Source organism: Oncorhynchus clarkii, chromosome 4, assembly GCF_045791955.1.
Source record: "Oncorhynchus clarkii lewisi isolate Uvic-CL-2024 chromosome 4, UVic_Ocla_1.0, whole genome shotgun sequence".
In the NCBI taxonomy this organism is placed as follows: Eukaryota; Metazoa; Chordata; class Actinopteri; order Salmoniformes; family Salmonidae; genus Oncorhynchus; species Oncorhynchus clarkii.
Genome location: NC_092150.1, coordinates 26,630,901 through 26,656,972, shown reverse-complemented (window position 1 = coordinate 26,656,972; position 26,072 = coordinate 26,630,901). Strand labels below are relative to the sequence as shown.

General features: G+C 43.7%; 2 protein-coding genes across 8 annotated transcripts in view; one reads left to right on the top strand and one right to left on the bottom strand.

Moving 5' to 3' along the window:
- The window catches only part of LOC139406652 (angiopoietin-related protein 1-like), a 28,182-nt gene extending 24,356 nt beyond the window's left edge, over window positions 1–3,826 (top strand). For both annotated transcript variants that reach the window (XM_071149499.1, XM_071149500.1), the window contains exons 5-7: window positions 157–350; window positions 1,263–1,533; window positions 1,755–3,826. In XM_071149499.1, coding sequence (XP_071005600.1) covers window positions 157–350; window positions 1,263–1,533; window positions 1,755–1,942 — 653 coding nt within the window. In that variant the 3' untranslated portion in view covers window positions 1,943–3,826. The remainder of the gene's footprint in view (window positions 1–156; window positions 351–1,262; window positions 1,534–1,754) is intronic.
- The window catches only part of LOC139406651 (ras-specific guanine nucleotide-releasing factor RalGPS2-like), a 143,748-nt gene that overhangs the window by 53,344 nt on the left and 64,332 nt on the right, over window positions 1–26,072 (bottom strand). For all 6 annotated transcript variants that reach the window (XM_071149493.1, XM_071149495.1, XM_071149492.1 and 3 more), the window contains 4 exons: window positions 16,731–16,814; window positions 8,533–8,622; window positions 8,310–8,402; window positions 7,467–7,593 (listed from right to left, as the gene is read on the bottom strand). In XM_071149493.1, coding sequence (XP_071005594.1) covers window positions 7,467–7,593; window positions 8,310–8,402; window positions 8,533–8,622; window positions 16,731–16,814 — 394 coding nt within the window. The remainder of the gene's footprint in view (window positions 1–7,466; window positions 7,594–8,309; window positions 8,403–8,532; window positions 8,623–16,730; window positions 16,815–26,072) is intronic.

Genomic DNA, 26,072 nt, shown 5'->3' with positions numbered 1-26,072 from the left:
AGTATGGAGATTAGAGAAGAGGATGTTACATAATAGAAGTACTAACAGAGGAGACACACTGGCTTTGGGCTCTGGTCAAAACAAGTGCATTATATAGGGACTAGGGTGCCATATTGGACGCAGCCACTGACCCATTTCTCCCTCCCCCTCTTCCAGGTCCGTTTAAGGATTGCTACCAGGTGCGCCAGGCGGGCCACAGCACCAGTGGGATGTACCTGCTTAAGTCCGAGGGCAGTGACCGGCTGATCCAGGCCTGGTGTGAACACGGCCTAGACAACGGAGGCTGGACTGTGCTACAGAGGAGGAAGGATGGATCGGTCAACTTCTTCAGGAACTGGGAGAACTACAAGGTACTATAGTGCAGACAATAACGCACACTGACATCGATCATAAACATCTGGATAAGTATGTATATTGTTAAGCACAGAGCCATTGGGGCTAAGTCCAGCCCTCTCTCTCTGACCTCCAACCAGAAGCCACCCAGATATGACCCCAGTAGGGGCATGGAGGGAGGGGCTGATGTTCCCCTTATCTCCCCTCCTACATAACCAAGCCCACTCCCCACCACATTCTGGGGCTGCTAACACACCCCATCACTCTGGAGAAAGCCCTGGCACAGAGCCACGCATGTGCGCACACACACACCTATTATACCCCCATGGGCAGGTGAGGAAATCAGACTCCTTCCCTCCTCTCTCTTCCTCCACCCCCTCCGGTTTCCTCTAGTCATCATCACAGATCTCATCTGGACCCAAAACACCCAGCAGTGTGTGTGTGTGTGAGACAGTGTGTGTGTGTGAGATAGTGTGTGTGTGTGTGTGTGTGTGCAGCCCCCATAGACTTTCTCCCCTGCCACAGCCAGTAATTCACCTTGACTGGGAAGGCAGAACTTTGACACATTATCGTCTCCAACAGGGAACTGATTCAATTCTGTTCCATTGATTCTTAAGGTCTGGTTTCCTTTAACACAATGATGCAGCGTGTAATCATATTACTGAAGTCTACCCTCTGTGATTTACCCTCTCTTTGTCCTCTAGACTGTCTACAGACACAGGTGTGGTTCCTTTTGCTGCTGACTAGAAACGGTGTGGTTTGTTAGGCTAGTTAGTGGGTGAAAGCAGCATTCCAAAAGCTTTAGCTGGGACACTACACAACCACCACACAATTTACTGTCCTGTAACCGTTCATTAGAAACCCTTGGAGACTGGAAATTATCTATATTATAACCTGCTGTGTGTGTGTGTGTGTGTGCCCCCCTACAGAAAGGCTTTGGGAACATTGACAGTGAGTACTGGCTGGGTCTGGAGAACATCTATAACCTAGGGAAGCAGGGGGACTACAGGCTGCTGGTAGAGCTGGAGGACTGGGTGGGAAAGAAGGTGTATGCCGAGTACAGCAGCTTCCACCTGGAGCCTGAGAGTGAGGGGTACCGCCTGAGACTGGGCACCTACCAGGGAAACGCTGGAGACTCCCTCAGCAGCCACAATGGGAAAATGTTCACCACGCTGGACAGGGACAAGGACGCTTTCTCAGGTAAAACAAGACAGTGTGCCAAAATAGGGATGTATGCTAGAATACAAGTACACTGCTGTACTTGTACGTTAACACACTACTATGCTACAATACTAGTTTCCCAATCATACCGTTTCACAAGCTTCTAAGTACTGTGGTCCATTTCTCTAACATCACTGCTCAAGTGACATCAAGCACTAGAATATGCTGTACCACTAAGCCCCCTCCTCTCCCCTCCCTAGGTAACTGTGCTCACTTCCATAAGGGTGGCTGGTGGTACAACGCCTGTGGCCAGACCAACCTGAACGGAGTATGGTACAGCGGAGGGGTTTACCGCAGTAAGTTCCAGGATGGAATCTTCTGGGCCGAGTACGGAGGAGGGTTCTACTCCCTCAAGTCTGTCCGCATGATGATCCGACCTATCGATTGAGCCTGGAACAGGCTCCATCTCCCTACCTACACCATGACCTTTGACCCATCATGACCCCTACCCTACCCCTCCCACTCCTGACCCCTCTCAGCTTCTCTACCAAGCTACCCTTCATCTCCACACTCCATTCCATCCTTCCATTCTCAAGTGGAGAAGAGGATTGGATTTCAACAGTCAATGCCCAAAATGGAAACCCTGGTTATGTTTGACCGTCTCTGGATAGAAGACACAGCTTTCTCCTATGTTTCAGCTGTGCTCCTATTGAGTCCTCTCTAACATAGCCAGATAGTGCTGTGACAGATAGCAGTGGACAGCCAGAGTATGGACTCGAACACAGAGCTATCTGCCACTGCCTTCTACAACAGTCTATATATACACAGTATGCTACTTCACCATGTCACAGTTCAATACACTATGAAGGTGATTACTTTAGGAATTTGAGATGACTTACAGCCTAAATGCTACTGGAAAAAAATATTGTTCATTTTGTTGTTCTGTTTTGCTTGTCTCCAGCGGGTTTGTTGCTAAGTGAGTGCCTTTCTTCACAGCGTAATAAGGATTTAATTGCAAGTTCCTTATGTCATCGGTTAAAATCAAAATGAGAATGTACCACAGTCAAAAGGGGTTGAGAGGCACGCACCTCCCCCAGGCATACAGGACTTGGTATGGTCTTCATGTACATATTACTCTGTTGTTTTGTTTGGGCTTGTTGTTTCGGGGTTCCCACAAGCACTGAGCGGAAATGAACTCTAACAATGTGCTTTGTGACGTGGGAATGGCCTAACTCGCTTTGGCATGTAAATATATTGGGCTTTATTTGTGAGAGTTAATTTAAGACGTATGAATCTGCTCAAGCCAAATGTTTCCTCCATGGTCTCCCTGCCATCTCTCACTTCTGTTATTTATCAACATATTTATAATGAGTATAGTTATAGTCACTCCCTGCTCTATTTAGCCCCAGTATGGCCATTCTGTTTATTCCTGTTAAGGGTCACACACACACACTAGAGAACAACCGATAATCAGCTGAGCCGATATATTGGGCCGATATTGGCTGTTTCTAGTCTAATCGGCTATTGGCCCTTCTCTAACGACTTTGCAGATAGTCCCTCTCTACGTAGCAAAGCTGCTGCTATGCCAGCCACCACTCAACGCCTCAGCCACGAGCACTGCACAATGCCAAGGAATGTCTAGCTGGGAAAATCAGCAGCAGTAAGCAGCAAGCTAGCTCATTCTCCAACAGAAATGTGTAGTATTAAGAAATGGATTAACTGACACAATGGATGAATTAACTCCCGTGGCAAATATTAGTTGAGTTAATTCACTAATAATTAGGCTTGTGTCAATGTGCCCGGACATGCATGCAATAAGCAAGCTAGCTATGTGACCTGCTATCAAAGATCACAACTAAACATTTCATCTGTGGTGTTAGCCAGCTAGCTAGATAAAAATGTAGCTAAGATAACAAATAGGAGCTAATAGCCAATGTAACTAGCTAGTTGTCATTTAGCTGGTTTTCATTTCGAACACGCACCATTTTCTGCAACGAACCATCTGACTTGTAATGGTGTAATTGTGTTACGTAGTTAGATTGGTAAAAACTATGTCAAGCGTATTGTTTAATTTTTAAATTAATGCATACACGGCTGTCTCTGGGAAATGTTGTCATCCAAATGTTAAAATGGAATGATATTGGATATCAGCCTAAAATATCAGCCTTAACTCCCTAAAAATCGGTATCGGCCCTAAACAATCCATATTGGTCATTCTTCACACACACACACACACAGAGACGAACGTCAAGTTGACAAAGGTGAATAGTTGCCCTGCTCTGACATCAGTTTCCATGCAGCTCTATACTAAATAAAACCGTTTTTAAATACCCTTTGCTCTCAAGACTTCTCATTCACACCATCTCTCTCTCCATTTCTCACCCAACCACCCCATGGCCAACAAACAAAGTAACATATTCCAGGACAGTTAGTCAAACTAGTAAGTCTGCTTTGTCACAGCTGGCGTAAACATTATACATTTGATTATACCGCTGTATGAAGGAGCTATCAGGAACAAAGAGGTAGTAAATATGGAGGATGAGAAGTCTTATGAAACCTCTCATTATGAAGGAGTTCATAATGAAAGAATGCAGCCTTGGAGAGTAGAGGAGGAGAAGAGGGGGAGAGAGGAGGAACGGGGAGGAGGAACAATGAGAACCACATTTCTGTAGTTGAGAGCGAGAGCCTGGAGTCAGGACAACAAAAAGGTGAAAGTGGAGAAGGAAAGAGAGGACAGGGAAAGATGATACTGAAGTAGAGGGGAGACGAGAGAGATAAAAGGAGAGTGATCAACAGAGAAATGGATTGAAGACAAAAAGGCAAAAACACAAAAAATAAAAAGGGGAGGGGAGCAGGGAATGAAAAAAAGACAGGGGGGGAACATTCTTTCCGTGTTAAAATTCTAAGCTTTCAGTTTTACTAAGATACGTCCTAAAGTTATGATTCTCCTCTGACCCAGGTCCCTAAGGAGCCATTAGTCTTTACACACACACACACACACACACACACAACACAGCTAGCACTGCAAGGATGATGAGCGAATGCCCACACACACAATATATAGGCATGCACACGCACACCACTGCTGTATCTCTGGCTCCAATACTGTGGCTGTAGGTCATGGAAACAGAGGGAAATTGAAGAGAGTTGGTTTGGAAAGTTGGATAGCAACTTGGCCTAGTTCTCTCATCTGACACTTTGCCCTCTTATTTCCATTACATTGGTTCCTCCACAGCCCAGCTCCCACCCTAATGCACCACACAGACACCTCGCCAATGGCCCTGGCACTATTCTGTGCAGCCAGGGATTTGCCTCAGAACATGGGTGACTCTTCTGTAACAGCCAATTCTGTAATGGTTTGCCGCGTAAAGGGGTGAAAGTGTGGTTAAATCCAATTAGGTTTGAATATGTGTGTCCCTTTAGACACATACACAGCATATTGAATTCAACCAACTCATCTACTTATGTCAACAGGCCAAATGGAGACCAAACCATTGATTCCCATTCAAAATCTCAGACCACAGTGTGAATCTCAGGTCAGTGTGTGCGCGGGAGCGTATGTGTGTGCCTCTTCCGGTACAGAAGTCTGCTTAGCCATTTAAGCAGATGCTCTTATCCAGAGCGACTCACACCTTTGAGTGCATACATTTCCATACTTTTTGTTCCCCGCGGGAATCAAACTCACTATCCAGGTGTTGCAAGCGCCACGCTCTACCAACTGAGCCACACTGGATTCAGCACTTCAACTGAAGATTACCCTACGACTCAATTCTTATATCCCATTCCCTCTCCTAATATCACGGACTGTCACATCTCAGAAGTCATTGCCAAATCCCTTTCCCAGTACAAGAACTGACATAGAGCAAAGGCCCCTCATGACTACTGCCATGGATGCATTTGACTGCTTGTTGGGTTTTGTAAGGTAGCTACCTCAAATAAGCAATCTCGTGTAATCAGAGCAGCCTTTTGCCTGTTTGTACTATGAGTATTATACATCTCTGGTTTGCACACACTCAGATGAATAAACCTCTATCTCTAATAGCAGCAGGGTTCCACAGAACAACACACACAGGTTTGTTTTACTGTTGGGAGCAAACAATTGATTCCTATTCAAAATCTTATTTTCCCTAACCCTTAACCTACCCTAAACCGAAGTCTAAAATAGCCCTTTTCCTTGTGGGGACCAGCGAAATGTCCCCACTTGTCAAAATGTTCCTCCTTTTACTATCCTTGTGAGGACTTCCGGTAAAAACTAAAACATAACACACCCTCCACTGAGGGACAACACGGTTTGGAAACAGAGCAGAAACACAGCTTAAAACGCCAGTGCAGTCATCACTAAGATGCCAGTCAGAGAGGGAAGTCAATCAATCACTCCCCATTCAGTGTACACACACACACACACACATGCAGGGTATGGCTCCTTCTACTGTATACAGAGAGTGGAGTGATTGTAAGAGAGAGCACCAATTCCTGCCTTTCCCCATTCATATCTACCACAACAGGAACTACAGAGAATCACGAGTTTTACTAGAGCTAATAAAATAAGAAGAAACCTTCCATCTAGTCCTCAAAGGAAAAACAGAACAAACAAACACACACACACAGAGAGAGACAGTGAGAGAGCGGGAGTGAGGGGGAGGGAGAGGGGAAGAGAAAACAAGAGAAAGAAAAAGAGAGATCGAGAGAAGACGGATGTGTTTTCCCCCTGTAGTTCATAGGGGATTCCTGGGCCTTGTTAGTGTTCAGTAAGACAGTCTGTGCTGCCAGCTCTCAAAGAGAAAAAGGAAAGAAAGAAAGAAAGAAAGAAAGGGGGAATAAATATAAAATGATGAAGCAGAGGAAAAATAAATAACATGTGACTTTTAATGATTTCTCCATGACTCATGTGTTTGTCCAGCTATGAGCGGCACATGGTGTTTCCGCTGCAGTCATTTAGCTGTGGCGCTGCGCCACGGCAAAAAAATATGGAACATGAAAGAAAATTCACATTTACATCTCCTCGGCAAACGAGTAATGAATTGTAAAAACAGAGAACAACATATATTTACCTAGTCGGCTTGTTGTTGTGTGTTCTATGCGAGATAAATATTTCTCTCAAGGCGCATTCAAGTGGCGATTGTCTCTCTCCCCATGGCATTCTCACAAAAGGTCAATGCACAACAATTCTTAACACAATTGTGGGGAACCCAGCTTTCCATTCATACTTCATTTCTCAACTCCAAAATATGCGCAAATGGCACCATTTTAAACCCTGAGTTTTTTTAAAGCCGGGGCACGGTTAAGCACATTACAGCTCTGCAATTTGCAGTGAGTGCATAGGTGAGAGTAAATTGTAGGGTAACGTGGGGTAAAGTGCCACCCTACCGCAAAATTATTTTGGGGGAGTGACTTAAATTGTGATGAGACAGATGAAATGTTTAGTTGAGCAATAGTGGTGGCAACCAGGGAAAGTGTTAGGGGATGATTATTTATTTTTAACATTAAGTGGTTTGTGTGAGGTACAGGCAGGGGCTGTTTTACCCCAAGTAACCCTATTCACTGTGTTCATGCAAGTTTTTTGGGACATAGCATCATATTGATGAATTGTAACTAGTTAAAAGATTACATGTGGGTATCTAGCTAATGATTAGCTCAATAGGGTAAATGCAGATAGGCAACCCCATTCTTCAGCCAATTTATTTATAGCCACTATGCTGCACCAGTTGGGCTACAGGTGATAATGCTGATTGCTAATAGCATACCTGATAATATGGACCATGCATAAGCTATATGTTAAATATGTTAAAATAATTGTAACAATACATTTTTGGGCTCATTTCTAGGGGTGGAAATGATATTTTAGATGGTGTCAGTATACTTTTATTTTCTTTCATTTTAGAGTAGAAAGTCCTTTTAAAAGGTCTGAGCTTCTCAGTGCTTCTATATAAAATGGCAGGGAGAATGGCGACGGGAAAGTGTCTGCATCTTACCCAGGTACGGTATGCAGGAGTTCATGCTCTGGCTGCGTATGTAGTCTCTCAGACGCTTGTAGTTGTCTTCTTTGGCCATGAGGTACTCCAACCTCTCAAACGTTGCTTTGTCCTTCCGACTCAACAACTACACAGAGACAGAGAGAGTTGAATTATTGTTCACATACAGAGAATTAATTCAACATTCACAGACTAAATAAAAGTGGGAACATATGAAAGCAAGAGCCAAGTGAGAAAGTGCTAAAAAGAGGGGGGAAAGAGCTCAAATCTGGACGTAAGAAGCACAATATCCAGACTGGAGCCAGGAATATTGTTGTGGCGGGAGAACTGGGGATCATTTCCCTGGAATGGCCTCGTTGTGATTCAAATTCATTCACTCTAATTTATTAATTTTCCGGTCACTTCAGAGTGCAATATAATACCGTGCATTACCCGGCAAGCAAAGTCTGGTTTTCAGCCTTGCCAGAAAGTGAGAGCGTGCGTGAGAGAGCGAGAGAGTGCGTGAGAGAGAAAGAGTGTGAGTGAGAGTGTGAGAGAAATAAAGTGAGAGTGACCAGTGTGCGGAGAGTGAGTGAGCTTACGTATGAGAGTTTATTTTTACAGGGACAGTGCACGTTAAATCAATGTTCTCGCTGAAGTTTCTGCACAGACGCTTCATATACACAAAACCATTACATATTCCAGTAATGACCATGTAATGACTTTTGACTGGTGAGATAAAGACCATTTACATCTGCCACTGCTCTACAACACACCGTCAAACACATTTTCAACCACATTTTTTGTAGCGTGCGGTTAGAGAGAGACCATTGTTTTGAGATGCATGGACACACAGTAACTCACCGCCCACGTCTTGGAGAGTCTATAGATGGGAGCGCTTTGTAGGCCCGACACCACAGCCATCACGGCATGCAGATTGTTTATGTCACACAGTTTCTGTTGGGAACAGAAAACACTCCAGATGTATACACACACTTTTGCATTACTATAGGTTTATTGTCCACTCATGTGGAAATGAAACAATAATCTGTTGAGAATAAACAGAGTACCGTGTTGTGTTCCTTACCTTGGCAGTTCGGATGTACAGACTGAGTACCTCAGCTCTGATCTTCAGGGTCTGAGCATGAAGAATCTCCCTCACCACCCAGAAAGTTGTCTGGAGACACAATCAATCAATTTGTTATTTTGCATAGCACAAAGTGATTAACGGCACCTGACACAGATGGTTAAACAGGACTTCCCAACAGAGTAGACAGACACACTCATACATGTGATTGCAGACTAAACAGCTATTTAACATCAGGTATAATGTTCCTTCAAGACAGACTCAGCCTACATCACACAGGTCAGATCACAACACAATGTCTACAGAGAAGCTGAACTAATGGGAATGTTCATCAGATTAGTTGTTCTGTCTGCAATGTGATCTTTGGGGGAAACAAGAGCACTGGAGGAGAAGAGGGGTAGGAGGGCTACTGGAATGGAGGAAAGTTCAGACTCCAGCCAGTGGTGGAAGAAGCGTTTCTATTTTTAATACCCTCACTCTCCAAGTTAGGGATACTGTATCTCGTCTCAAAATAGACCATCATTGCTGTCAACCATGAATGATAATTATTCACATTTTACCGGCGAAATGGCATCTGCATGCCAATCATTTGATCACAATCAGTTTCATGGGAATATGCATGTAGATCTTCTTGAATGACTGTTTTAGAGCAGATGGTGTTAAACTATTAGCCTATGGTTTGTAGATACCCATTAATCCCAGCAACCCGTTCCCGCAGGAGGTTTTTTGCCTTATGGTAGGCCATCATTGTAAATAAGAATTTGTTCTTAACTGACTTGCCTAGTTAAATAAAGGTTAAATAAAATACACTTCCAGTCATTGCCCTAACACTAGTTAGCATTGGCTCGTGAAACTACCTCTAACTTCCTTCATACTGGAAACTGAGACATAAGGATGGTATCCCTTTAAGAATAGGATAGGAACTGCTGGTGATGATTTTTCAATGTTCTGATTGGTCAAAGTGGTCCAGCCTCTGACCGGCCTCTGCAGTGCACACAAGTAGCCTACCGCTCTTCATTCTCGTCACCGCCAGAGAGGAGACATGGAAGAAACCACCATTTACCTACCTCTAGGTTGCTATACATATTTATATGGTTTGTCATACTATAATTGTTATGTAATTTGTGGTAATTAACTATAAATCATACATAAATGATCAGAATTAAATTTCCAAAAATAGTTTGACCAGCTCTGTGTATATTTGAATTAAATTTTAAAATAAGGGAGCGCTGCTCCCCCATGATCCAGCAGCACTACACCAGCTGATGTATCAACAGCTACCCATAAAAGGTATGTAAGAGAATGTGGTCAGAGTGTGTGAGAGATAACCCCCAGACAGAACAAAGTGATCTGATCGATATATCAATTGGCCAAGAGCTCACTGACACAGCTCTCCTCTCATAGTAAAGCAAATAAGGTCAATGAATTGGTCAGTGTCTGGTCCAACCACCCTCAGGAGAGAGGGAAGGGAAGAGAGGGAGGGAAGAGGAATGGAAAGATGGAAGGAAGAGGAGTGGTAATGGGGGGGGGGGAAATAAGCTGATATCAGGCATCCTGAGTCTTTTATAGTCTAAAGCTGTCTGTACACCGTGTTCCAGAGAGAAAGATAGAGGAGAGAGAGAGCAAGAGAGAAACAAATAGAAACCAGAAAAACATGGAAGGTCTGCGAAGAAAAACTATGTAAGCACTGTGGGTTGGGTGAACTAGAGAATGAGCAGCACTTCATACAAAACTGCTCCAATGACTCAGAGGTATTTATCTCCTGAAATTTAAAGAAATAATTTCAGGATCTCTTTAACTGCATATGTTGAGGAGAAACACAAATCAGCATTTTGTTAGGTGAAAACGTAGAGCTTGCTGCAGTGTGTCCTGGCCTGTCATAAGACAAGTGACAATAGCTCCCACCATGTCATGTACATGACCCCTTCTAGATTTAATTTCTCAAATGTTGCCGTTTTCCTTTTTGTGTATTATTTATGTACAGTATAATTGTTTTTGTTGATATTAAAATTGTTTGTCACGCATACTGTTCATTTGTGTCATACTTCATATACATTGCTTTGGCAACAGTGGCAAACACCCATTCCAATATGCCAATAAAGCATTTATTTAATTGAATTGAGAGAGAAAGTATGTATGTAAGAGGGAGCGAGAGCCTGAGAGAGGAGAGGAGAAAGAGAGAGAGATAGTGAGGAAGCGAGAGACAGACGGAGAGACAGAGTGATCAGCGTGGATCAGAGAGATCTAGAGCGCTGATGTCACCTAACCTACCCACAGGAAAAACAAAGGAAATATGCACTTCACCAAACGTATATCCTGCCTGTCTGTGTAATAGACCAATACATCAATATGTCATCAACTATACACAATACTGATGCTCCTTGAAGTCAGCTTTTTCTATCCTTTACTTTCCCTGTGCAACCATCTCACTTCTCTGCATCCCTTTCTTACACTTCCAACTCGCTTGCTTCATCTTCAACTTTCCATCTCCCCAGGAGTCCCTCTCTTCCTCCCGCTCACTTTCCCTCTTCCCTTCTCCAAATCTTTAGGTCCTCCCTTCTTCAGAGTGTGTGTGATCATGGTTCTACTGTACGTGCAGGGTTGTGCAGATGATGAGAATCCCAGACAGGCCCAGAGGGGGGAAGCAACATGGGGAAGGGAGGGGAGGGGCTGCTCTGGTTAACAGACTGACCAAACCCCCCACAGGGTCAGTGTGAGTGTGTGTGATATCAGCTTACTGCAGGTGGCTCTGCATAGAAAACCACTGTGGGAAAAATAATGTACTGCTACACTCCGGCACCATTGAGGGTCACAGCCATTCAAGAGATTAAAGTGGTTGGAGAGTTGCAGGGTAGTAACATAACTTTTTCCCCTCTAACATCCTCCACACACACAACTTTGTTTTTGTGAATTATCAGGGTTTTTTGGGAAAGTAATAAATGTATTCCTATTCCAAATCCTTATTTACCAAACCCTTACCCTAACCCCAAACCTAACTCGTAAACCTAATCCCCTAAGCCTAAAATAGTGTGTGCGTGCCCTCATATGTCTATGTGTGTGCACTCTACAGGTCAGGCCAGAGGAAAGAGCAGAGGCTCTCAGTTGTCTTTCCAGTAGTGTTTATGATCTTATAAATCCCTGTTATTTCAGGCTGCTCTGTCCAACTCTGCAATCATCATAAATAACATGGAACATGGAGACACCAGCTGATAGCTGCGGATTAGTCCTGTAATAGGCGGAGTCTCTCATAAAAGCACCAGAGGACTGGAGAGTTTACGATAGCTCCATCTCACTGCCTGGGTGCTGAAGAGGCTACAGCTGGGTATGGCTAGGGTCAGGGGCTAATTTATTTTATACAAGACGCACATTTTCCCCTCTCCTCCTGACTGCATGTGCTGCCATATAAATAGAATGAATAGAATGGGCATCCCCATTCAAGTCAAGAATGGCATAATGGCTAGACTTGTGACCATTGCAAGGAGCAAAGCAGGAAATAAAAGCACGAAGTGTACCCATCAATACATGCTGTCATTTGTTATTTCAACATTACAAAAATGACATTCCATTGCATGAGGCACATCAGTTATTTGAATGAACATTCTACATGACGATGGAAATTATTGCATCACAATACCAGGCAGCCATTGCAAGATTAGCCATGAGAATACTATATATAGAAGTGTTAAAAGAGGTATATTGAACTTGAACAGAACAATGGAATAGCAATTGAAATGCGTGGGGGAAAGGGCTGTGGGGGAAAGATCCTGAGTCGCCTCATTGACCCCCAGAAAAATGAGCTTACCTTTAGGCTAGTGTATTTCACACTATGTTGAGGCAAAGATCTGTGTTTAATGCTTGTATGGACGTCAACCCCAACACATGTTCATGTCATTGTTACCAATAAACTGCATTACAGTTTAAAAAAATTACTGACTCACACCAAAGATGTCTGTATGCTAGCTAACCAGCTTATACGAACAGGGGTTAGCATTTAGCAGTCACTTCTTCTAAACATTAAAATTAACAACTTCTACATGTCATGGCTCACAACACCATTATCCCAGAAATCCTAGACCCACTCCAATTTGCATACTGCCCCAACAGATCCACAGATGATGAAATCTATATTGCACTCCACACTGCCCTTTCCCACCTGGACAAAAGGAACACCTATGTGAGAATGCTGTTTATTGACTACAGCTCAGCACCATAGTGCCCTCAAAGCTCATCACTAAGCTAAGGCCCCTGGGACTAAACGCCTCCATCTGCAAATGGATCCTGGAATTCTTGACGGGCCACCCCCAGGTGGTAAGGGTAGATAACACATCCCCCACACTGATCCTCAATACAACAGTGGTAGGCCTGATCACCGACAACGATGAGATTGACCCCCTCCCTATAGTCTGAGACCTGGCCGTGTGGTAGTAGGACAACAACCTCAAAAAGTTCTACACCCTCAAAAGGCTCTACAGTTGCACCATCGAGAGCATCCTTACTGGTTGCATCATTGCCTGGTATGGCAACGGCTCTGCCTCCGGCCACAAGGCACAAGGTAGTGCGTATGGCCCAGTACATCATTGGGGCCAAGCTTCCTGCCATCCAGGACCTCTATACCAGGCGGTCTCAGAGGAAGGCCCTAAAAATGGTCAAAGACCCCAGCCGCCCTAGTCAGACTGTTCTCTCTGCTACCGCACGGCAAGCGGTGCCGGAGCGTCAAGTCTAGGTCCAAAGGAGTTCTTAACAGCTTCTACCCCCAAGCCATAAAAGACTCCTGAACAGCTAAACAAATGGCTACCCAGACCCCCCCCCCCCCCTCTTTTACACTGCTGCTACTCTGTATTATCTATGCATAGTCACTTTACCTCTACATATCACCTCAACTAACCAGTGTCACACCTTGACTCTGTACCGGTACCCCCTGTATATTGCCACGCTATTGTTAATTTACTGATGTTTTTTTTTTTTATTCATCTATTTTTTACTTGACAAGTACTTTTCTTAAAACTGCATTGTTGGTTAAGGGCTTGTAAGTAAGCATTTCACTGTTCTACACCTGTTGTATTCAGAGCATGTGACAAATAACATTTGATTTGAAAACAGACAACAATATCCAAATCGGCCCTAAGCAACCACATTGTGGGCCTGTTACAATACATAAATCATGAAGGATTTGAGGAATATCCACTTTGTTAGATCATATTTATTGAATGTGCGCCAATCTGGTCAATGGAATGTCTGCGTTCCATTGACGCCTTAACACATTTATTGCCAGGGTTAGAGGTTCCAAGCTCTATTCATATGTGAGCTGCTGCAAGGAAGGGGGCGTTGCCTAGACAACCAAAGACTTGTTTGCTACAACACCTTGCTTGTTTCACATTGTTACTGGAGAAACCGACACAACCGAACGAATGCCCTGCCGTCCTGTCTTCCGTCAGCTGTTCATTCCACACACACAAAAAAACGTTAATGGTTATTTTATTTTCAAGACCGTGTTCATCCATAACCGTCGGTTACACGGTTAGATGGTAATAGTGCCAGCCCTAGCCCTCACACCTGTAGACTTCCAGTCATTGCGCTAACACTATTTTGCATTGGCTCGTGAAATGAACGCCAACTCTATTCATACTGCACACAGAGACATAAAAATGGTATCCACAAGTTCATCTGACTCTGGGTAAGTAGAACAAACAAATATTGCCGTATCCCTTTAAAATAGCCACTCCGTTACCGCCAGCCATACCTCAGTCAACTCCCAGGGCCCCTCCAGCCATACCTCAGTCAACTCTCAGGGCCCCTCCAGCCTTACCCCAGGGCCCCTCCAGCCTTACCCCAGGGCCCCTCCAGCCTTACCCCAGGGCCCCTCCAGCCCGCTCTAGCCTTACCTCAGCCCCCATTCACCCAGAACATTATCTACCCTTCTCCAATCTTCTTTAGCTCTACACCTAACCTCCCCCATCCCCTTTAATCCTTTTCACTTCATCCCTAAACCATCCTCTCCTCCCCTTTCCACTACATCCCACTCTATACCTACCCCTCGCCAGTCATACCAACCTACACTACATAACCAAAAGTATGTGGGCACCTGCTAATCAAACATCTCATTCCAAACAGTTGACCGGGGTTTTACAGTTTGACAAACTGACTTGTTTGAAAGGTGGCATCCTCTGATGGTGCCACGTTGAAAGTCACTGAGCTCTTCAGTAAGGCCATTCTACTGCCAATGTTTGTCTATGGAGATTGTATGGCTGTGTACTCGACTTTCTGCAACGGATGTAGCTGAAATAGTTTTGTATATCGGGTGTATATACTCAAACCTTAACCTATCCCGTGTTTTCAAAACAACATGAAGAAATGGAAAAGCAGTATGGAGATAGCTCAAATCCCTTCCCACCAAACAGAGATCTTTATTTTTTTCAAATAGGGAAAAGAAATGCATTATTTGTATTTCTTTTTAAAGAATTCTACTTTTTACCTCCTTTTCTCCCCAATTTTGTGATATCTTATTGGTACAGTAGTTAGTCTTGTCGCTGCAACTCCCGTACGGACTCGGGAGAGGCGAAGGTCGAGAGCCATGCATCCTCCGAAACACAACCCAACCAAGCCGCACTGCTTTTTGACACAGTGCTCGCTTAACCTGGAAGACAGCCGCACCAATGTGTCGGAGGAAACACTGTCCAACTGGCGACTGTGTCAGCGTGCATGCGCCCGGCCCGCCACAGGAGTTGCTAGAGCGTGATGGGACAAAGACATCTCGGCCGGCCAAACCCTACCCTAACCCAGACACAGCCCGGGATCGAACCCGGATCGGTAGTGACACCTCTAGCACTAACTTGGCTATATACACGGTGCACCAGTACAGAGTCGATGTGCAAGGACACGAGGTAATTGAGGTAGATATGCACAAATAGGTAGGGGTAAAGTGACTAGGCAACAGGATAGATAATAAACAGTAACAGCAGCATATGTGAGGAGTCAAAAGAGTTAGTGCAAAAAAGGTCATTGCAGATAGATAAATAACAAACCAGAATAATTATTAACTAACAACCTATGGGTTTGAGCTTGAGCATTACTGAAAGATGGCAGCCTTCCCCTTGTCATCCAAAGCCTGAAGCCAATAACAGAGTTGAAGGAAGACTGCTAAGACTGGAGCTCATGCTAAGGACCTCTCCCTGCCTAAGCCCCATTATTCACAAGGCTCCTTTTACTTGGCTGATGCCTGCCGGCCGGCTGGCCCTGTGATGTGCAGCTAACTAACATCTGTAACGGCCGTTTGGGGAACTTTCCACAGAAACACATTCCTCTAACATCATCTCATACGGAGTCTGCAGGGTCTTAAAGACACTCTTAAAGGGGCAGGGAGAAGATGGAGGGTAGTAAAGACAATCAAATGGACAGGGGTAGAGACCGGGGAGATGGGAGAAAGGAAAAGAAGGAGACATGGAGCAGGATAAAAGGGTAAGGCTGCCCGTGCGTCATTAGAGGGCTTCCTGCTGATGACTTCACACGTGAGCTCAATTGTACTCATGCACACGCGCTCAAAACACAAATACCCAAGTGTACTAAAACCATGCACAAACACATTATCAGACCATATCCATATCCAAACAGTTTAAACAAACACCAGAGACAGTGAAGGCCAGCTAAGGACAGAGTGTTGGGAAAGAAAGTCTCTCAGGTCTCTTCAGTGTTTATTAGCCATATCATGGACAGAACCCAGTCAGATGAGACCGATAGGATTTGAGAGACCGAGAGAGAAAGAGAGAGAGAGAGAGAAAGAGCAGGCTAAGACAATAGGACAAATGGGATATTTTTAGATGATGGATTGTGTCGTATTCAGGGCTCTAAAGGCCCAAAGCGTCAGGTACAGAATACAGACGAATGCACTGCTGTGAGATATGTCAATGGAGTGTGTGTGTGTGCGTGTGTGTGTGTGTGTGTGTGTGTGTGTGTGTGTGTGTGTCCCTATGTAAGATGAGTCAACAAGTCAGCAGGAGGTATGTTTTGTTACCATGACACCCTCCAAGCTCCAAAACAAAGGATTAGGAAAGAGAGGATGATTTGGGATGTGGTGAGAGAAGAAGAGGAAAGAGGAGAGGATTTAATCTCTCCATGACTTGCTCGCCAAAGCTCATAACTCAGCTCCAGGGGAACATTTCTCCCCCTATCCACCCCCACTTTTCTGCCTGTGTGTGCATTACCTGGTTGAACCTGCGGGTGAAGGCCACAGCATTAGGGGCAGAGCTGTGCTTCTCCTTCTTGTTCCAGCCACAACTTGACAGCTCCTAAACACAAACATACACACTTAGCCAGAAGTTTAAATAAAACACAGTCACAGATTTACATGGTGCACGCATCCACAGGTTCAGCAGCTCCTAAATAAGTCATTAACACAGATTTATACAAAGCACACTCCGGGACAAAAAACAGACGGTTTTGAACGGAGTAAAGAGTTTGTGTATTCCACCAAGGACAAAGTCAGTCTGTTCTTAACAGTTCACTTAGAGGGGTGGGGCCACATTGGGACACGATAAGAAGTGAGAGAGAGAGAGGAGTAGGTGTTTTAGGTCAGAAACAGAGAGCTGAAGGGTAGCAGTGTCAGAGTTGTCATAAGGGTAAGTAACTATCCCAATCAGAGGGGAGCAGTTGATAATGGTGCACTTGGACAGACTCTGAACTGGCCCTGAGAGAGTGGAGACCACAGAGACAGACAGAGCAGGGGGAGGAGAGCCCTCTCTGGATCAGGGGTATTATTAGGGGGTCAGGGACATTATTAGGGGGCCAGAGATTTGCCAGGGGGCAAGGGACACAGTGATGGAACAGTAGGAAAACGTGTTGTATTCTCTATTAATCATGACCACCTCCGAGACTGGCTGCCTGATTGTCTGGAAGCAACAACCTCCTTCACCACTAGCTCCAAACAATCTGGCCCAGCGAGCTACACACACACCCTAGCCAAATAAATAATGTGCTATGGCCCTGTGTGTGTTTCTGTGTGGAGGGGAACAAGTATTTCACAGATATTAAAAACAGTGTTTGAGTGGGTGCTTTCAAACTTCAGCATCATCAGTTCTAAGAAAGCATAGATGGCGTCCCATGTATTGAGTACAACAGGAGCCGAGCGACGCTTGGTGGGTTGGAGAGGAGAGAGACCGAGAGCAAAGAGGAGGAAAGGGAGAGAGAGAGAGAGAGAGAGAGAGAGCAGAGGTCCAGAGCCTCATGACAGCAGCTTTTAGCAGGCCTCTGTAAACTGTTAAACTGCTGCCCTGACAGACACTCTACACCACTGAGTGAGAACCCCCTTTGTGTGTGTGTGTGTGTGTGTAGTAGCCCAGTAGTGCCAGCTGTCACATCTCTTACAGCACTCATTTATTTAACCTTCACTCTTCCTTAAACATACGCTCCCCTCTGGCTGTCACTCATCCCCTCCATCCCACTCTTGTTATCCACTCCTCCACCATTCTCCTCCCCCATCTCCTAATAATGGCTCCCAGATTGGGATGTTCCATTTGGAGACTGAGTTAGAGCGAGCGGGAGAGAGATGGATATACAATAAAGGACTATTGTAGATCCCAGTGGAAGACAATTGTAGTGAAAACGTCTCATATGAGATGTTATTTATTATCACACAATTAACTTTTTGGTCCACCAGCAAATGTTGCAGGTAAATGGAAAAATATTTTTTTAGCTAAAATGACACCAACATAATGTTTGGTAATGTTTCTAAAACAATAATTGTATTACTATTAAGAACTAAATGTGGTATTTTTTTAAATTTCATTTTAAGACCTGAGTCTTGACGAGTTAAAAATGTTCACCTGCCCCTGGAGGGAACTGTGGGAATGGGACTCGAGTCATGTCTGTGCCTGTGTGATTGAGTATGTCTAGGAGAAGAGTGGTCTTCTCTTCCCTGCTAGTTGAAACAGAAAAAAGAAACTACGTAAATAGCCAAGAAACAAGGACAAAGTCTCACTTCTGTCGACTTTCGTTTCAAGTAAACTTGACCAACTTTTATGCCTGTGTCAGTGCTTCTAAAATATGTATCTTTCACTCAGCTCTTCACGTGTGCACATCAGCCCCCACCAAGCAGTGTGGCAGCGAGAGGTGGAATAGGCTATATACGGACGGTTCGTAGTTTTGACTTGATGCGATTAATTTACCAGCTATAAAACAAAACGAGGGAAATACTATAAATGTGATCATACTTGACTATTTTTATTCACAAATGCGATTGAAATGCTTGCACAGTGGAGCCTGACCACCCGCCAACGTGGCTGGTGAAATAGACAATAACTAAATCTACCTGCACTTGGCAGGTGTTAATTTTAGGCCCTGCACACACACACAATATTAAACCTTGAATAAGCACAATTCAATAGAAATATTTCACTAGGTCTCAAAACACCTGACAGTGTGGGGGTTTAACTCACTCCATCCACCAGCAGTATAGAAGGCAGCAACCAGCAACCAGCCACTCCCTCATAACCATTTACCTAAAACTTTATAACTAACCCAACAACACATTCCTCTCATCTGAACTAAAGGAAACCCTAAATGATACCTCATAACAGAAAGTGCTCTACTTACAATGCTATCTCATAAGCTGTCCCAATTACAACCGGTTTGTGTAAAAGTCAGCAGGGAACTGTTGTACAGCTAATTGAAAAGCAGTTACAACTTCATAACGTTATCATCCCATTTCACTCAATAGGCATTAAAAACAACACAGAGCTTTAAAACAGCTCAACACGGATGGCCCTTTAGTGCCTGGGTTTGACGAGGTGGTCCTGGTGAGTGTGTGAAGAGAGGTTTGACGAGGTAGAAGCGTTCAGGAGAACTTTAATGGGGCTAGTAAAGTGCAGTCAGCCTGCTGAAACAAACCACAGATGGGTTTCACTAGTTTCCACAATGTCCTGGCCTAGGGGTGGTCGCCAGGATCAAGTACCAGAATCAAAGTCAGAGAATCAATCAATGATATTACCCTAACAAACAGCTCCAGTCTGTTGTGGAACAACATTTGCCACTTGGTCCATTTGATTTATGTCATGTCTGAGCCATGCCTTTGTCGAATCTGTGACATTGCCTTGCGCTTTGAGCGAACATTTGCATTAAAGTCAACATGATTATTTGAGATGCAGTGGTTGTCTTGGCGGTTGTAGTTGGTCCCAGCCCAGTCCTACCCTCACCGCTTTCTAGTTCTAAAATCAGCAATACAGTACACACCCCCTTGACTGACAGATGATTCCACAGCATGTATTTTGAAGTCCTCACACACACACACACAGCTAAAGCAGCTCCAGCCAAACCACTAACAGAGCCGATCTAATGTGAGACACCACAGCCACTTCTCTGCTCTGGGCCTCGTTTCAGTCAACACAGTGGAAACCTGGACCTCCACACACCCTGTGGACCAGACCAGAACGAGAGAATCAGCTGGAGCTAGAGGGGGAAGAGAGAGAGAAAGGAGGGGAGTGGGAGGTTGACTAAGGTTGACAGCAATCGTAATGGAAAGTAACTTGTGTGTGGTAAAATTACATCCAGGTCTGTGCTGTAATGCCAGGAGACGGAAAGGCAGCAAGAGACAATCCTAATTGCTTGAGTGGCAGTCTTCTGAATACCACAAAAACATTACCTACAGCGCTGACGACTGATTGGCATTCAGACCATTACCTCGCCTGCCTCTAGGAAGACCTATGAAATGTTGGTGTAAAAATGCATCTCTCAGACAGTGCTTCATTCCCTAGCGCCAGCCCCCTTGTTAGCTAGTGTTATATGTTAGGTGGTGGTTAGTTCATCATATCCTGCGAATATGTATGCATCCCCATTCCCTACATGGCTGGTTTTACATGACGTGTAGGAGATAGGCCTATAATGTCCGTTATACTCCTATCCTGTTCACTTTCCCACACAGCTAATGTCATGGCTCATAAAATGGTATGAGAGGAGCGATGTGATCAGACAAACACGTAGACCAGCAGTTCCCAAACTAGGGGTCACCTGATATGAAAATAGGATCACGGGAGAATTGTCAAAATCCAGAAGAAAAAAAATGTATACATAAAAATATACACAGTTGAAGTCAGAAGTTTACATACATCTTAGCCAAATACATTTAAACTCAGTTTTCACAATTCCTGACATTTAATCCTAGTAAAAATTCACAGTCTTAGGTCAGTTAGGATCACCACTTCATTTTAAGAATGTGAAATGTCCGAATAATAGTGGAGTTATTTATTTCAGCTTTGATTTCTTTCATCACATTCCCAGTGGGTCAGAAGTTTACATACACTCAATTAGTATTTGGTAGCACTGCATTTAAATTGTTTAACTTGGGTCAAATGTTTTGGGTAGCCTTCCACAAGCTTCCCACAATAAGTTGGGTGAATTTTGGACCATTCCTCCTGACAGAGCTGGTGTAACTGAGTCAGGTTTGGAGGCCTCCTTGCTGCACACGCTTTTTCAGTTCTGCTCACAAATGTTCTATAGGATTGAGGATTGCAAAGTTGTCATCAAGGAAAAGGGTGGCTACTTTGAAGAATCTCAAATCTATTTTCATTTGTTAAACACTTTTGGTTACTACATGATTCCATATCTGCTATTTCATAGTTTTGACGTCTTCACTATTATTCTTCAATGTACAAAATAGTAAAATTATTATTAATAACCCTTGAATGAGTAAGTGTCCAAACTTTTGACTGGTACTGTATGTGATCTTTAAACTATGAGTGCCCTGGTCCATGTTTGGGAGAAGTTGAGCGTGTTTTCTATTTCCAGTGTGTCTCTGTCTGTGTGTGGTGGGTACAGACTTCTAAGGGAACTGGCATACCACTCAGTGGTATGTATTAGAGCTATCTGATGCCACTTCCCTACAAGCCAAAAACAATCTCTGCCCGCCAAAACCTAATTTACTTCCCCTGCTGTTGATGTAACCACAGGGTAAAAACATGGCTCTTTTACGCTAGTTCTCTCTTGCACTGCTCATGTTTCAGCACCAAAACAGACAGATGAGCATAAAGAGAGATGGAGCTACAGAGAGAGAGGAGAACAGAGACAACAGGATGAAATGCTATCTACAGTCTCTCTAGCCAGGATCCAATCGGACCCACGTCACTCTTCTCTAACCAGAACCAGACCTGGTCAGGGCTAGAAATAACTTTTCATAAAACGGCGCTTGTAAACTACACTAGAAAGACATGGCTTCAGTTACACGTTTTCAGCAGCTCAACAACTTCTTTCCCCTCTATGAATCTGTCTCTTTTTTATATATAGTTTTCCAATTCCCAGAAAACAGGTCCAGAAGCTGTTGAGGGAGACTCAGAGGACTGGATGTCACTGTCATCTTACACGTCCAATAGCCTACCAGCTACCTAAAGCACCTGTGGAGGACAGTGAGCTGAAACATTTAACGTGTTGCAAATTATGAAATCGATAGAGTGGACGATTCCCTGTTCTATTGGAAAGGTGGAACATAATAAACTCAGCAAAAAAAAGAAACTTCCTCTCACTGTAAACTGCGTTTATTTTCAGCAAACTTAACATGTGTAAATATTTGTGTGAACACAAACAAGATTCAACAACAGACAAACTGAACAAGTTCCACAGACATGTGACTAACAGAAATTGAATAATGTGTCCATGAACAAAAAAAAGAGGGGGGGGGGGATCAAAATGAAATGTAAGTGTCAGTTTCTGGTGTGGCCACCAGCTGCATTAAGTAATGCAGTACATCTAATCCTCATGGACTGCACCAGATTTGCCAGTTCTTGATCTGAGATGTGACCCCACTCTTCCACCAAGGCACCTGCAAGTTCCCGGACATTTCTGGGGGGAATGGACCTAGCCCACACCCTCTGATCCAACAGGTCCCAGATGTGCACAACAGGATTGAGATCCGGGCTCTTCGCTGGCGATGGCAGAACACTGACATTACTGCCTTGCAGGAAATCACGCACAGGACGAGCAGTATGGCTGGTGGCATTGTCATGCAGGAGGGTCATGTCAGGATGAGCCTGCAGGAAGGGTACCACATGAGGGAGGAGGATGTCTTCCCTGTAACGCACAGCGTTGAGATTGCCTGCAATGACAACAACCTCAGTACGATGATGCGGTGACACACCGCCCCAGACCATGACTGACCCTCCACCTCCAAATCGATCCCGCTCCAGAGTACAGGCCTCGGTGTAACGCTCATTCCTTTGACGATAAACGCGAATCCGACCATCACCCCTGGTGAGACTAAACCGCGACTCGTCAGTGAAGAGCACTTTTTGCCAGTCCTGTTGGGTCCGGCAATGATGGGTTTGTGCCCATAGGCGACGTTGTTGCCTGTGTGGTCTGGTGAGGACCTGCCTTACAACAGGCCTACAAGTCCTCAGTCCAGCCTCTCTCAGCCTATTGAGGACAGTCTGAGCACCGATGGAGGGATTGTGCGTTCCTGGTGTAACTCGGGCAGTTGTTTTTGCCATCCTGTACCTGTCCCGCAGGTGTGATGTTCGGATGTACCAATCCTGTGCAGGTGTTGTTACACGTGGTCTGCAACTGCGTTGGACGATCGGCTATCCGCCCTGACTCCCTGTAGAGCGGTCTTAGGCGTCTCACAGTACGGACATTGCAATTTATTGCCCTGGCCACATCTGCAGTCCTCATGCCTCCTTGCAGCATGACTAAGTCACATTCACACAGATGAGCAAGGACCCTGGGTATCTTTCTTTTGGTGTTTTTCAGAATCAGTAGAAAGGCCTCTTTAGTGTCCTACGTTTTCATAACTGTGACCTTAATTGCCTACCGTCTGTAAGCTGTTAGTGTCTTAACGACCATTCCAGAGCTGCATGTTCATTAATTGTTTATGGTTCATTGAACAAGCATGGGAAACAGTGTTTAAACCCTTTACAATGAAGATCTGTGAAGTTATTTGGATTTTTACGAATTATCCTTGAAATACATGGTTGTTTCTTTTTTGTTGAGTTTATAAGAGAAGACACCTCACTGGACACTGGTTGAACCAACGTTGTTCGTACGTAATTTCAAAGGAATTGTGTTGAACCAACATAAAATAAATGTTGAAATCTGCGCCCAGTGGGACAATACTACAGATAAACCAGTCAGTCCCCTCTTACACTTCGCTCTGTGGCTTCACGCCATCTCCTCTAGGGAGAAACTTTACTTTCAAGGTCAAATCAAACCATCTGCTTCATGTCAGTTCTTGCATCATAATGGTCATGTCTGGCTTAAATCACACACACACACACACACACACACACACACACACACACACACACACACACACTCTTGTAAATGGACCACTGTGTTCTTGATAAAAGCAATAATGTCTGATTTAACCACTCTGCTATGAAAGGAGGTTGATGCCAAGTGTTTTCCACAAGCACATGGCATAGTCAGCCAAATAGAAAAGGTAGACAGCCAGGATTCCCCGAGCCGGGGTTAAGAATATTTTGCTGAACAAGCTCTATTTTGGTGGCCTCTGGTACATTTTAATGCCTTGATTCCATGCGAAATACACAGCAATATTATTGAATACTTTGAGTTTCTCACAAATTTGAAAAGAATTCATACATTACTGAAAATGTATGAATTCCTTTTGTTAGTTTTTTGGGAAATCATCTAGGCCTATATGATCTATACTATTTTCGAAGTAAGAGAACATTGCAACTTTATTTTTACATTTAACTGGTCTTATATTGAGACTAAAGTATTTTATGGCAAGATATGAATTGACAATGTTTTTTCTTTAAATTATGTATTTTATTTTATTAAATTAAGTAAATAGCCCCCCCAAAAAATGTAAGCTTACATTTAAATCAAACGAATTGTGTGATGGGCACTTTTTAAATGGAAAAATGGGTCTCTAAAATAAGCAGAACAAATGCTCAATTAAGTTCTGGGTCTATACTTGTTAAGAGAAGAGAGAATGACATCAGTTAAATTAGTGAAAGAAGTTAGTTTGCAACTCCATTTGTGAATTGCAGTGTAATTTATACAAAACAAATACTTGTTTAGCGACTGACCCACAGACTTATTCTCAAATAATCTTTAACTCGACAGGCTTCAAGCACCCTTTTAAGAGGCATTTTCTCAGTTATCTGCAATGCAGGTATGATTGAAGAATGAAGCAGGTGTTAATCATGGGATTTGAAGAGGCATTTGACCTTGATTAAATCAGTAGACCTATATCAATATCTATGAAACTACCATATAAATATCATAAGCTTTTAAAACAATTCAATCAGTTTTATCATATTTTGGACCAGAGTGCAACTATCGCATCACTAGCCTACTTACACTATTGTCCTGCAGTGAGGAGGAGTCGCCATCTTCATCAAATGTTTTCATAATATATCGATAATCAAATGAAATGTTTTTATGAAGTCCTTTTTACATTAGCAGATGTCAGAGTTTACTTGTCCCGATGCCATGTCCCGATACAATGGAGATATTATTATGTTGCATGATTTATGAATGGCAAGAATATGAGATTGGGTTTATTCAGTCAGTTCGACACCATTAATAAACTACTCTAGCTTGATGTTCAATCAATCAATCAATCAATCAATCAATCAAATGACAGTAAGTCCATGCGCCAGCACTTCGTGACTGTATATGAAACACCCGAAAATAAAATAAATATATGTGCCAGGAAACAATAGGCTAAGTGGATTTCGACCCGCCGTTATCACAATATGGGTCATGCAAATTGACTCCTAGGCGATGAATGAGCATCATGCTCTCTCCCTCCGTGTAAAGACATTTGACTGCCAACACAGCTTACAGAAAACACACTACCAGGTACCGGAAGAGAGTGAAAAATGTCAAACCAGCAGTGTTTCCCTGTCATCGCTCACTTTGTGACTGACAGGCAGACAGACGCCTGTCCTATCAATAGATCGCTAGAAGATGCATATCGTTCATTCTAGCGGGAGAGGGCTCGGCTGAATTTTTTTCCTGACTTGCGAACTGTAAAAAAAATCTAAATTGACAAGTTCATTTAAGTGGAAAAATGTACATGGCTGAAATTGAGTGTACAACTGGTTGTATAGCCGACAGCTGGCTAGAGGAAAGCACTGCAAGCGGTCTGCTCTTCAATGCAGTCAATGTGCGCACACACCAGAGTATGTGAGCGGAGTTGAGCATTTGGAAATCCCGCTCATGGAACACTGTGCCTTCCTTTCCAACCACTCTGCTAAAAAACCTGCAGGAAAAAATAACTGCTGCTCAAAAAAAAAAAATCACAATTTAACCAACAATTCCACCTGGACCAACCATTTGGTTTTGAAGTGTTGAAACCAAACCATATGATTTGAATTAAAGGTATTTTAATAAACATGAAAATGTCAATGTAAGAAGCGCTCATCATTTCAAATTGGCTACATGTCATATTAAACAGCATATAAACACTAAATAGGCCAGAAGCCAGAAAGGGAGCCTAAGAAGGAATCATTTTTGCTATATTATTTCAAGGCTATAGCCTACAAATAAATACATTGTGAAGCGCGTGTGAGTGCGACACAGACTGGTAGGGACCTAAC